The sequence below is a fragment of the Octodon degus genome, unplaced genomic scaffold (genome assembly GCF_000260255.1).
Source record: "Octodon degus isolate 3935 unplaced genomic scaffold, OctDeg1.0 scaffold00215, whole genome shotgun sequence".
Lineage (NCBI taxonomy): Eukaryota > Metazoa > Chordata > Mammalia > Rodentia > Octodontidae > Octodon > Octodon degus.
The window spans coordinates 1,332,828-1,344,917 of NW_004524791.1; the positions used below are offsets into that span (position 1 = coordinate 1,332,828).

Below are 12,090 nucleotides of genomic sequence, written 5' to 3' on the forward strand. Positions count from 1 at the left end.
CCTCAGCTACACAGTAGAGGTTGTTGATTTGTAGGGATTTCTGGGAAGATGAAAGGTGTGGTGTGGCGGTCAGAAGCCCTGTGTGTGTGCCTGTGTGTGTGCAAGTGTATGTGCATTGCGTGTGCATGTGCGTGTGTGCACACCCTGGGTGCAGGGTTATGAATGGGCTCCACATGTTCAGGGAAGCCTCACCCTTATACAGATGCCACAGGGATGAGCTTTGGGCCGGGTGCAGGAAGAACAGCAATTACCCAGATTATCAGAGGGGTTTGCAGCTGCAAGGGACATGGAGGGAATGAGGGTCGCTGATGGGCAGTGAGCAGCGTGGCACCAAGCCAGCCACTATCAAGCCCACTCCTGTCCTGTCTGTGGCTGTCCTGCCATCCTAACACCCCTTTCTCCCAGGAGGCTCTGTCCTGGAGCCTTTGAAGCATTTTGAAAGCGCTCCCTCCAAGGTGAGGAGGCCGAGGCCTTCTGTCCTCATCCTCGGGTAGAGAGGAAGGCTGGAGGACCAGAGGACGGCAGGCGGGCGATGTGGGCAGCCCAGGCCCACTGACCAGCCAGCCAGGGCCAGGTTCCCCAGAATCTCAGCTTCCTTACATCCCTGCTGTGGCTAGCTTTCCCCCTTCCCTCTCAGGCACCCCAGGAGAAAGAAGTGGGGAAGCCCAGCCCTGGGGGGGGTCCCTGGGACTCTAGCCTGCCCCTCCCCCACCCAGGCCTTGAAGGCAGCTCTCTCTCCGGCAGTGTGCTTCACTGTTGGGACCCAGGGGGTAAGTGAGGCTGAGGCCGCCTGCCACAGGGTCCCCCCAAGGCACAGCTCCCTTGACCCAAAGCACAAGAAGCCCCCAAAGGAAGCCTGTGAAGGACAAACTAGGGGAAGGAAAAACTGAATTCTGGGTGTACCAGTGAAGGAATCTGTAGCCCCCTAAATTGGACAGGGCTTATGGGGAATGGTGGCTACTCCAAGAGGGCTCTCCAATTTAATGTTCTCGAGTTCCCCTCGCTTTGGGGCCCCCCACGAAAAGGGGAGCAAGAACAGGAAAGTTAGACCACTTTCGAGGAGCCAGCACAGCCCTAGTACGGGCCAGTCATGCAGCCGCTCCTCTGGGGAGCTTCTCTCCTGCGGAAGCGGGGAGTAGTAGATGGGGAGAGTGTATTGCGCGTTTGTGCCACACCGCTTATGCGCGTGTGGTGGGCTGTGAGTGGGAGGGTGAGTGGAGATTGTAAACTTGTGCAAGGGCCAGGCTTGGGTCGGAGCTGTGTACCACCCCCCGCAGGGCTCTCCTGGAAAGTGCAGAGGTTGTGCAGTGCGTGGGCCTCTGTGTGAAGGGGCCAGCGTCTGCTGGGCTCATCTATCTCTGCGAATACACAAGTACACCACCGTGGCTCGGCCCACACTCGCCCTTTCCCCCATGTGGCCAAGGCGTCCGCCCCGTCTGGTCGTCTGGTCGAAAGCACAGGGCTGAAGACCACCCTGGTTCTCCTGGGAGCTCTGCTCTGCTCGGAGAAGCAGCGATAGGCAAGTCTCCAGCTCCTCCTCGCAGGGACTTGCCAGGCGCCCCGAAGGCGACCAGGCGTCTTCCGCTAGCGGTGAAGGCATGGGAGGGTGGCCAGCGGAGAGCGATGAGTTGGGAGAAATCCGCGCGGCCAGGACACTTTAAAGAAGCCACAGGTCTGGCTCCATCCTGACACAGCCTCTTATTCCGGCTTTTGCCAGGGCACGGCCGCCTGGCTTGAGATGGCCAGGGAAGACGTCCCTCGCCCCTCCTCTCCACCCAGGACACCGGCGCAGCGCCGCAGCCACACTCACCGCTTCTGTGCACACCGCGTCGCTCCGGCCAACCGCGCTGTCCTGCGTTGCGCGCCACACCACCTTCCCGCCGGGACCGAGCCTGCTCTCACGCCGGCGCGGTGAAGGTGACGAGCAGAGGCGTGCGTGGGAGCTCGCCGGCCGGCAGCCAGGCGTGAGAGGGCAGCCGGCCCGGCCCGCGCTCCCCGCCCGCGCCGCCGCTGCCCGCTTTCCGGAACCTGGCCTGGTGCGCAGAGTCGGAGGCCCCGTGGCGTCGGCGGCAGGCCGAGCCCACAGGGGCATTAGGCCAACTCCCCCCGCGCACGCGGAATTCTCTATTATTATTATTAAAGAATCCCCCAGAACGTGTTTACGTTGGGCGTGTAAACTTCCTGCCAGGGCCTTTGCCATCTCTCGGGAAATCAGAACCTGCCTGGAAAATGGGGGCCCCTGCCGCGGGGGCCAAATGGGGGAGTCTCAGGGTGTGTAGGGGGAGGGCGGGGAAGAATCCGACTTCGTGTGAGTTCAGACAAGAGCCGCGCGCGCGCTCGTGCGCGTGCGTGTGTGTCAGAGGAAAAGACAGAGACAGAAACAGAGACAGACGCAGAGACAGACGCAGAAACACGCAGAGCGCGCGCATTAACGAGCGCGCATGTGCCTAAGCGCTGTGTGCGTGCGTGGGCAAGCACGCATGAGCGTGAGTTTCTATGCCTGAGTCTGTAATTCACTAGGCTTGCTTGTGCACCAACACATGTACACGTGTGCTAGGTGCGCGCAGTAGTGTAGGCTGTGCACGTGCATGGGTGAGCGAGTGAGCCCTTTGCCCGTTCCGGCGCGCGTGGGGGTCACGTTGCCTGTAGGCCAGCGTTTCTTAGCTCGCCACGCCGAAGGCAAAGCGAGCGCGACCCACCCTACGCTTTCGTTTTCAGCCCGAGGCCGGCCCGGCACCGCTGGGCGCCGGCTTGCGCGCTGCTGGGCGAGTCCGAAAACTCCCGGGCGCGGCGCTGTCCTCGGGGCGGGGAGAGTGGGTAGGCGGTCCCTCGCGGGAGCTCGCTCAACCCACCTCGGGGACCCGACGCCCAGCCCGGCGCGCCCGCAATGGTCCTGCAAGCTCGAGTCGCCTTGGTGCCTGGCGCATCGGGGAGGACCCGGGACCTCGGGAACGTCCCCCGCGGCCCCGCCTAGGCCTTGGAGGCGCTCGCTGGCCGTGCGCACCGGCGCGGCGCGGGGCGGAGGCGCGGGACACTTGTACGCCAGGTTGGTGGAGGCGGGGCGCGCCCTGCAGGCGGCCACGGACCGGCGACGGCGGGGGCGCTTCCAGTGCCCACGGAACGGGGTCGGAGGGGGCAGGGCGTGGAGAGGACTTCAGGAGCCTCTTCGCCGGCCTTGGGCCGCCGCCCGGCCGAGCCATAGTGAAAGCGGCCTGGGAGTAATCTCGGGACGCGAGGCCGGGCCGGAGCTGGTGCCTCCCTTCCTAGCCCGGCCCGGGGAGCCTCCTTGCGGCCTGCGCCCAGGCGACCCGGCCTGCGCTCCGCTCCTTCCCGGTGGGAGGGCAAGAGAGAAAGAGGGAGGAGAGAGGGGGAGGCGGGAGCAGGGGAGAGGGGGGCTCTGAGCCAACCGTGGCTGCCGCGGCTCCCGGGGAGGGCGGGTGGGGGAGGCGCGCGGGGCGCTGGAGCGGTGGCCGCGGATGACGGCAGAGGCGCAGCCGGCCCCGCGCGCGCAGCCCCCTCCCCCTCGTCCTCCTCCCCCTCCTCCTCCTCTTCCTCCTCCTCCTCCTCCTCCTCCTCCTCCTCCTCCTCCTCCTCCTCCTCCCTCCTCGGCGGCGCAGAGCAGCGGCAGCAGCGGCGGCGGCGGCAGCAGCCACCCGATGTCTTCGGCGCCCGAGAAGCAGCAGCCCCCGCTCGGCGGCGGCGGCGGCGGGGGAGGCGGCGCAGCCATGGACCCCGCGTCGTCTGGCCAGTCCAAGGCCAAGAAGACCAACGCCGGCATCCGGCGCCCGGAGAAGCCGCCCTACTCCTACATCGCGCTCATCGTCATGGCCATCCAGAGCTCGCCCAGCAAGCGCCTGACCCTCAGCGAGATCTACCAGTTCCTGCAGGCGCGCTTCCCCTTCTTCCGCGGCTCCTACCAGGGCTGGAAGAACTCGGTGCGCCACAACCTCTCGCTCAACGAGTGCTTCATCAAGCTGCCCAAGGGGCTCGGGCGGCCCGGCAAGGGCCACTACTGGACCATCGACCCGGCCAGCGAGTTCATGTTCGAGGAGGGCTCCTTCCGCCGCCGGCCGCGCGGGTTCCGAAGGAAGTGCCAGGCGCTGAAGCCCATGTACAGCATGATGAACGGGCTGGGCTTCAACCACCTCCCGGACACCTACAGCTTCCAGGGCTCGGCCGGCGGGCTCTCGTGTCCGCCCAACAGCCTGGCACTGGAGGGCGGCCTGGGCATGATGAACGGCCACTTGCCTGGCAACGTGGATGGCATGGCCCTGCCCAGCCACTCGGTGCCCCACCTGCCCTCCAACGGCGGCCACTCGTACATGGGCAGCTGCGGCGGCACTGCAGCCGGCGAGTACCCGCACCACGACGGCTCTGTGCCGGCCTCCCCGCTGCTGCCTGCCGCCACCAGCGGTGTTATGGAGCCCCATGCAGTCTACTCCGGCTCCGCTGCTGCCTGGCCACCCTCTGCCTCCGCAGCCCTCAACAGTGGTGCCTCTTACATCAAGCAGCAGCCCCTGTCCCCCTGTCCCCCTGCAGCAAACCCTCTGTCTGGCAGCCTCTCTACACACTCCCTGGATCAGCCCTACCTGCACCAGAACAGCCACAACGCCCCAGCGGAGCTCCAAGGTGCGTGGGGAGCCGGGTGTGGGTGCAGGCTGGAGGGCCCCAGGGCAGGAAAGCCCTGCTGACTTCTGCGGCTCAGCCCCCAGGTCCAGGGGCTGTGTCTGCCTGATTCTGCCCTGCCCTGAGAGCAGCCTGAGACCCCATTTAGGGCCACTTCGTTTCTCTTTCTATTCTACCTCACCCAAGCCTGATCAGTAGGCCAGGCGTTCTCAAACTCCCAGACCCCAATACTCTGATTCACTTTCGGTCCCTGGTGCCCTTGCCCACCAGAAAGGCCTCTGTAGTGCCCTGCACTCAGGCCGGCAGATCCCTCACAAGCTGCCTGCTGGGCCGAACTAGCCAGCTAGGCCCAAAGCCACCTGGCCCCAGCCCTTCAGGAAGCCAAGCTTGGCTGAGAACGGTCATTTTGTGGGGCCAGGCAGGCTAGCTGGGGGCCAGGCCAGCGAGGGTCACTTTGTAGGCCTCAGGACCTCTTGTTTTGCAGTACCTAGGCTTTCAAGTCCCCCAGGAAGGATTTGGAGCCAGATCCGCTCCCATCCCCCCACTCCACCAGAAGTCCGGCTGCCTTCTGGGCCTGGTCGTGGGGAGCAGTGAGGGGCTGTGCTTGGCCGCCTGGGTCAGCCAGCCTTCCGTAGCCTTAGGAGGCTATGGGCCGCCTCTCCAGGGGCCACCGTGCTAGGGCTGTTTCAAAACCCCAGCTCCTGCTGCCCTGACACAGTCTCCAAGGGGTTCTTCCAGGGGAGAGGAGCCGCTTCGCTCCTCTGTTGAGGGCCCTACGGCCCACTGCTAGCTGGCCTGGCTGGGCCGTCTGCGTCACCCTGGCCGAGGGAGTCCTGGCCTGGAGGTGGCGGCCAGGGAAGTGCAGGCGTCTGCAGTGAGTGCGGCCTCCCTTTCCCGTTCCCTCTGCTTGGCTTTGGGAAGTGTGTGGGGCTTCCGTGGCTGGAGAGGCCTGGGCCCGGGAGCTGTCCGGTTCCGGGTAGATCCCGGGGTGCACAGCCTCACTAAGGGCCAGGGACGGTGGGAATCTTGCTGCGGCGTGCGGAAAAGCTGCTGGGTGGCTGTGCGCTGGAGCCGGGCTGCGCCTCCCGCGCCGGAGCGCAGCCGGAGCTTCTCTGCTCTCCCTTCTGCCCCAGACACTAACCCTCATCTCTCGATCTCTGTGCCCTTTGCCTTGCAGGCATCCCACGGTATCATTCACAGTCACCCAGCATGTGTGACCGAAAGGAATTCGTCTTTTCTTTCAACGCCATGGCTTCCTCGTCCATGCACGCGGCCGGCGGGGGCTCCTACTACCACCAGCAGGTCACCTACCAGGACATCAAGCCCTGCGTGATGTGAGGCCGGGCTGGGACCCTCCAGGCACTAGCTGGCCGGCCTAGGGACCTCGGAGCCCCGGCCAGAAACTGCTTCATTCTCGAGGTATATCTTCAGCAGAAGAAAAGGGGTTGGCTCCTCCCCAACGGGATCGTTTGGAAAGAAATCCCCAAGGCAAAGATGGAGCACCTCGATCGATCGATAGCAGCTCCTTCCTGTGCCCTCACAGATTATTTCAAAGTGGTGTCTTGGGGCCGGTGGGACCACAGCTGTGGGAAAGAAGTCTGTGTTCGTCCTGTTGAGGATGGCTCAGTGGCCTGGCAAGGCGAGGTTGGGGACAACCTGCCACTTCCAAACAAGAATTCTGCCGAGAGCCCTCCCCGTGCCCAGGGCACAGTGGGGGGAGGTTTTTACAAGAAAGTCAACCAAGCGCGACCAATCATTATCAAATACTTTTATTTTGTGGTTAAATATTTATCTTTTTATTTTTAACTTTTTTGAACGAATGTCTTGGAATGCGCAAGCCTCCCTTTAGAGCCGTCTTGTGGAGGAGGGGAGGGAACCAGGCGCCGCGCCTTCCCTCCGCTCCTCCTCTTCCGAAAACCAGGTGGATCTCTGCGCTCAGAATCTTTGCGCGCAGAACTTGCGTTTCCGAAGCCACTGCTCCTCTTGAGAAGAAACCAGAACGAGCCAAGAAGCCCGTAAGCGCGGCAGTCCCGGCCCCGCCGCCTCTGCCACCCTCCTCTTCTCTCTGCTTTGAGTTTCAGTTTTACCTTCTTGGTGGGTGTTTCTTTCTCCCGACCTCTACTGTAAGCTTTCTGGTCGGAGGCAGGGCCAGGGAGGCCTGGGACCTTGAACTGAGCACGCGGGGACGCAGGAAGGTTAAGGCACTTTGAAGGCTCTGGCAAGGCCCATCCTGGTATTTATTCTCTTTTCTTTCCCTAATAGTCAAAACACCGCACAGGCTCCTCCGTTTATCAGTATTAATGGTGTAACTTTGTCGGCAATATTTGCCGTGTAGAATTTTTTTAGCTATCCATTGTACATTTGAAACAAAGATTGAACCATGTAAAAACAAATTTCCATATGTTTTATATAAATATATAAATATATATATATATATATAATATGAAGGCCTTACCCCTCCTTTTTTAGTATTTTGGCTGCTGGGGTGCAGCCTTTGTGACACGTATTTTCAACTTCCTTCTGCACTGTATAAAATGACAATTTGAGGATGTTTTGCCTTTTGTGTATTTTTTTCCTAAGAAAAGAACAAAAATAAAAATGTGTAACATTTGTATATGGCCTTTAAAATCGCATCAGCTAGAAATAAAGTCGCGTGGATACGGGATGGGGCCTGGGCGCGGATGCCTTCAGCGCCTGGTTCCCCGGAAAGGCTTCCACCCTCCAGACTTTTTGAACATTCATGATGTGGGTCATTCCGCACCCTTTTTTCTTTTTCCGTTGTTTTTTTTTTTTTTTTTCTTTTTTGGCTGATCTTCCTCCTCTCACCCGTCATTTCACACTGAAGTAAAATCTGGACAAGAGTGACTGCTTTTCTTGGCTTCCGTTTTTTAAGAAGAGCCCTCTGCCCCTCTAAATGTCATTTCTCGTTAAAAAGAAATAATCATTGTTTAAAGAAAAACTTTGCTCCTCTTTCCCCTGGGGAAAACTCAAGCAGATCATATATATTAATATTATTATCATTTATATTTATTTATATGCACACGCACATATATGCCTCATACACAGGTTATACATGTAACTGTATTTATGGGATAGATATTGATAACATTTTTCACTGCCCCAAGACCAGTGTGAATGTAACTTCAAGCCTCAGCCATTACTGATGCTGTATTCTAGTTATAAATCATGGAACATCTTCAAAGTTTTGTTTTTGTTTTTAAAGACTTGTTTTTTATTCGTTCTGTTGCATGGTGCCTTATACTTGGTTTTCCCAAACGAAAATTGAGTTAAATCTGAGGAAGGAAAGGGCCGCTGTGGGTAGGGCAAGGTCATAGGCAAATTTCCAATCCAGCAATATTTCCCTCCTAAATCACATTTTTTTCCCTGTCTGGTGAAAAACAAATAAGCTTGTGTCTTCTACTGACCACCCTCCTCTACTCCTATGGCTACCTAGGAAAACAAACACGATCAGTCACTTTGTCCTGTGACCCACCACGGTGTCTGCACAGTGGGCTCCGAGTCTCGGAACCTGTTTCTTCTCAGATGTGACATTTTTGACGTGGGGGTAATTTCTCCAGTGCTCTGTTACATCAAAATTATCAATAAACTCACCCCGGCAATTAATGTCCCAAAACCAATAGCTGTGTGTAAAATGGAAACTAAGCGGACAAGAAAAGGCCTGCGACAATCTCTGAGAGACAGGGCAGAGGCTCCCAGGCTTGCCTGGCTCTGCTCTGCTCCAGACGGGTTTGAGCGTGGGGCGTGGGGCGCGGTGCATAGTGCCCTGCCCGTGGCCTCCGCAGGCTGAGGTGCCTACCTTAGGCAGACCCTGTGTCTGTGAGGCTCCTGGGAGGAGGGGCTGGCACTCTGGCACTCCCAGAGCTTTGGCCATGTCTCCCGCCCCACTTCCCAAAGGCCTCAGTGTGCCCCTGGGCTGGAGTTCCAGGCTCTGGGGACCCCACTTCCTGTCACCCCAGGGCCTGGGTTTCATTGCACCAGCGTCTCCAGCTCTCCAAAGTCAGAGCCAGAGGCTGTGAAGCAGGCACCCAGGGGGCTCAGGTAGGAAAACTAGCCATGGTCCCTGGGGAGCAGGCCTTGCCTCTGTCTCGAGGCCAGATCTGGCGCCTGACGATGAGAGGGAAAAGTCCAGTCTTCCAGACTCCAGGCAGGAAGGTCCAAGTCCGAGGGTGGGCGAAATTGCCTCCACACCAGCCTGCGAGATTCAGCCGCCCAGGCTGCACACAACAGCTCCAGGTCAGCGGTAGCTTCCCCAGGGGCCACCCTCCCCAATGGGTGACGCTTCCACCGCTGCTCTCTGTGCAAAGCTGCCCTGCTGTGTAGGGGACACTCTAGAGCTGCTGGGACGTGTGCACGTAAGCAATTAGGGATCTGCCTCTGCATATGGAGCTTCCGTCTCTATGCACACTTGGGGCGAGCGCCTGGACACTGAGGACACTGAGGTCCAGCTGTTCCGCTGCATGTGCCCCTTCCCCCAGCCCTAGAAGCCGGAAAGGAAGTGACAAGAACACAGGCTCCCCTTGGGCTCCTGCTGCGGGCTGGGGCCTGAGCCTTTCTCGCTAAGCTGTGAGCCCCTAGGCCTTGTCCCACTGCAGGATGGGAGGCCTGAAGCTCCACCACCCCAGCCTGGCCTTTCTGGCACGAGCTGTGACGCCGGCGCTGCCTCTGCCCTGCTATTTCTTTTTCTCTTTGGGCTGGAGGCCGAGGGTCAGCACAGAGGAGTCGGTGCTTCCCCAGTCTCCCCAAGGGGAGGTCCTGGAAAATGGAGATGGGGTCCCACCACCGCCTGCCTACAGCCAGCCGCGTCACCATGGTGGTTTCCTGCTCGGGTGCTGGGTAAGGAGCAAGGGCCCCTGGCGTCCAGGCACGCAGGAGACGGCTGGCCATCGGGCCTCGCACTCCCAGCTGGTGGCGTGAGCCTTGCTGCTCTCAGGATCGCGAGCGTCGGGGCCTCTCCTGCTTTTCCACGGAGAGTGACCCGCGCGCCCTCCTCGCTAGGCTCAGCAGGTGGAGCTTGAACGGTAGGGTCGTGCCCCCCTCCCACAGCGACACATGCCGCCCGTGGGAGAGGGCACCAGCCCAGGTGGCCCCGTCAAAGGGGTGGGGTCTTCCGGGGACCCTCGAAGGTGGGGTCTCCCCCGCAGCTCACAGCCCTCTGCCTGTGTCCCTGCCCAGAGGCGCTCGCCGGCCTCTGCTGCCCTCTGCTGCCCGCTCGAGGTGTGACCACAGCAGTCGCTGCCGCGGGGAAAGCCCTGCGGCGAGGGTTCTCGGCCACCCCTCGGGAGGCCTAGCGCTGCCCCTCCTCCAAGGGCAGCCTGCGGTGGAAGCCGAGCCCCGCGGGAGCCAGGAGCCAGAGGAGGGACAGAGAAGACTCAGACCCAGGACGCTCTGACCTCAAAGCCCGGCATGAGCCCACCTGCCAGCCACACCCGGTCCCCCAGTTACAGCTCTGCAGGTACCCAGGCCCAACTCTGAGGTCGATCAACTCTGAGTTGAACAGTGGGGTCCTCCGTGCCCCACTCTCACAGCGACACATGCCGCCCGTGGGAGAGCCTCGTCAAAAGTGCGGGGTCAAGGAGCCGGGGGAGATGGCTCAGTAGAATAAGCGCTTCCCTGGCAAGAGCAAGGGTCTGAGTTCAATCCCCAGTTCAAAAAATAAATAAATAAATAAAAAACTGCGGGGTCTCTCGGAGACCCTCGAAGGTAGAGCCTCCCCCGCAGCTCACAGCCCTCCCCTAGAGGGCGCTCGGTGCGAAGCAGCAGGACAGAGGAGGCTGCGCGGCTCCCTCCCTTCCCACAGCTGTCTGTGAGCAGGCTGACTCCCGGGACATCAGAGGTGGACAGCCCGTGTCCATAGTGCCCAGGGGGCCAGATGCAGGGACTCTGGTCCCATGGGCTGCGAGGATGCCTAGGAGAGCCTGGTGAGGCCAACGCTGCCCAGTCCTGGTGCCCACTGCACCCCTGGTGGTCTTGGCCCAGCCTAAGCTGTTAGCCTGGGACACAGGAGGGGCCGAGCTGCCCAGGGTGGCCAGCCCTGCCCGGTCCTTGCATGGCTTTAGCTGTTGTGCCACAGGGCAGGGCTTCAGTGGCCAGCCCTGGTCTAAGCAGGGTGACACGCTGGGACCCTGGGGCACCTGACCAACCGACAGTGTCCCTTTCACAGCCACAAGGAAGGTGGAGTGCCTCCAAAGCCTGCGGTGGCCAAGGTGGCCACAGGTGGCCGGCATGGCTCTTCCTCGAGGCAGGCAGCCCTGGCTGCTCCTGAACCTACCACCCTCCACAGAATGGCAGGGTGAAGGGGACAGCCACCTGCACAGAGAAGCTCAATGAGGTGGCTGTGGAGCCAGGAGCACACAGGTCCCTTTTCACCTCCAGGCTTCCTTGGCGTGATTGCTGCCCCTGGGTGGGAGCCCAGCGTTGGGGGTCAGGAAAGGAGGACAAGCTCAGGGGACCCCCACATTTACCTTTCCAGGAAGCAGAAGCGGCTAGCAGGCTGGGAACCTGCCTGGCTGGGTCCACAGGGAGGCAGCGCCACCTGCTGTCCACAGGGTGCAGATGGCACTGGGACCTAGGGATATTGGGGGAGGGGGGACTGTCGTCCTGGGTGGGTACCAGGCATAGGCTAAACCCGACCCTGGGACTTCAGATCCTGGGGCTTCTGCAAAAAAGTCACAGACTTTTTTGGGAGAGGTCAAGCTAATTTGTCTTCTGACTGCACAAAAGATAAGGCTTATTTATGTATTTCTCTACTGTAAACGTGTACTTTAGCACCACAGTAGCCGGCTGCGCACGTCAGTACCTTCCCCTGAGGGACGCAGGAAGGCGCCTATGAGTTCACCCACTTGGTGTGATGAACTGCAAGGAGTGTGCTTGTGTGCCAAAGTGTCAAAACAGGATTTGGCTCCACTGTATGCTCTGCCTGTTTCTGCGACATGAGTGTCACAGAGGTCCAATACACCCACGGCAGTCCATGATTTGTTAAAAAAAAAAAAAAAGTTTTAATAAAAGCCCAATTCAGTACAATGGCACATGAACAACCCGACTGGCAAGTTTTGGAGGAGGTCAAAAGTGAATCGCCAGCTTAGGCATGTGTGGGTTGTGACGATGGCCTGTTATGGCACAGGGCCCGCTTTTATAGCAGAAGGGTGGTGCGGAGCAAGAATGGCTGATTCAGACACGAGGGGTGCAGAGCCCCTCGATTCAGGGGAGGCAGAAGCAGCACTGTGGGGACACAGCTGACCAGTGTAAATGTTGCGAAATGGCCACACAACCCAGCGGAACGAGCCAGTGTGGAGCGAGGGCCAGAGACGCAGTGCGGCTCTCAGCGGTGTGAAACATAACGGTCAGGACCCCGCATCGCCACTCGGTGTTGGAAACCGTAGCGGATGAAACACAAGAGGCTGTGAAATACACGAAGGCTGAACACAAGCAAAAACAATAGCCGTG

At 60.1% G+C, this 12,090-nt stretch overlaps 2 protein-coding genes across 2 annotated transcripts; both read left to right on the top strand.

Annotated features, from left to right (window-relative positions):
- Positions 1–2,386: 2,386 nt before the first annotated feature.
- LOC111813710 (translation initiation factor IF-2-like) lies at positions 2,387–3,579 on the top strand. Its single transcript, XM_023705232.1, has 2 exons — positions 2,387–2,486; positions 2,719–3,579. Exons 1-2 carry the CDS (start codon positions 2,442–2,444, stop codon positions 3,220–3,222), a joined length of 549 nt encoding a protein of 182 aa, XP_023561000.1. The 5' UTR covers positions 2,387–2,441; the 3' UTR covers positions 3,223–3,579.
- Positions 3,580–3,617: 38 nt separating this feature from the next.
- On the top strand, positions 3,618–8,237 carry Foxf1 (forkhead box F1). Its single transcript, XM_004644976.3, has 2 exons — positions 3,618–4,629; positions 5,804–8,237. The coding sequence occupies exons 1-2, from the start codon at positions 3,657–3,659 to the stop codon at positions 5,962–5,964; spliced, it is 1,134 nt and encodes a 377-aa protein (XP_004645033.2). The 5' UTR covers positions 3,618–3,656; the 3' UTR covers positions 5,965–8,237.
- Positions 8,238–12,090: the final 3,853 nt, after the last annotated feature.

Excerpts from the sequence above, each read along its gene's own strand:
- Foxf1 (XM_004644976.3), top strand. The coding sequence starts at position 3,657 with ATGTCTTCGGCGCCCGAGAAGCAGCAGCCCCCGCTCGGCGGCGGCGGC. Across the intron at positions 4,630-5,803 it reads CGCCCCAGCGGAGCTCCAAG|GCATCCCACGGTATCATTCA; the intron begins GTGCGTGGGGAG and ends TTTGCCTTGCAG.
- LOC111813710 (XM_023705232.1), top strand. The coding sequence starts at position 2,442 with ATGTGCCTAAGCGCTGTGTGCGTGCGTGGGCAAGCACGCATGAGC. Across the intron at positions 2,487-2,718 it reads GTGGGCAAGCACGCATGAGC|CCCGAGGCCGGCCCGGCACC; the intron begins GTGAGTTTCTAT and ends TTTCGTTTTCAG.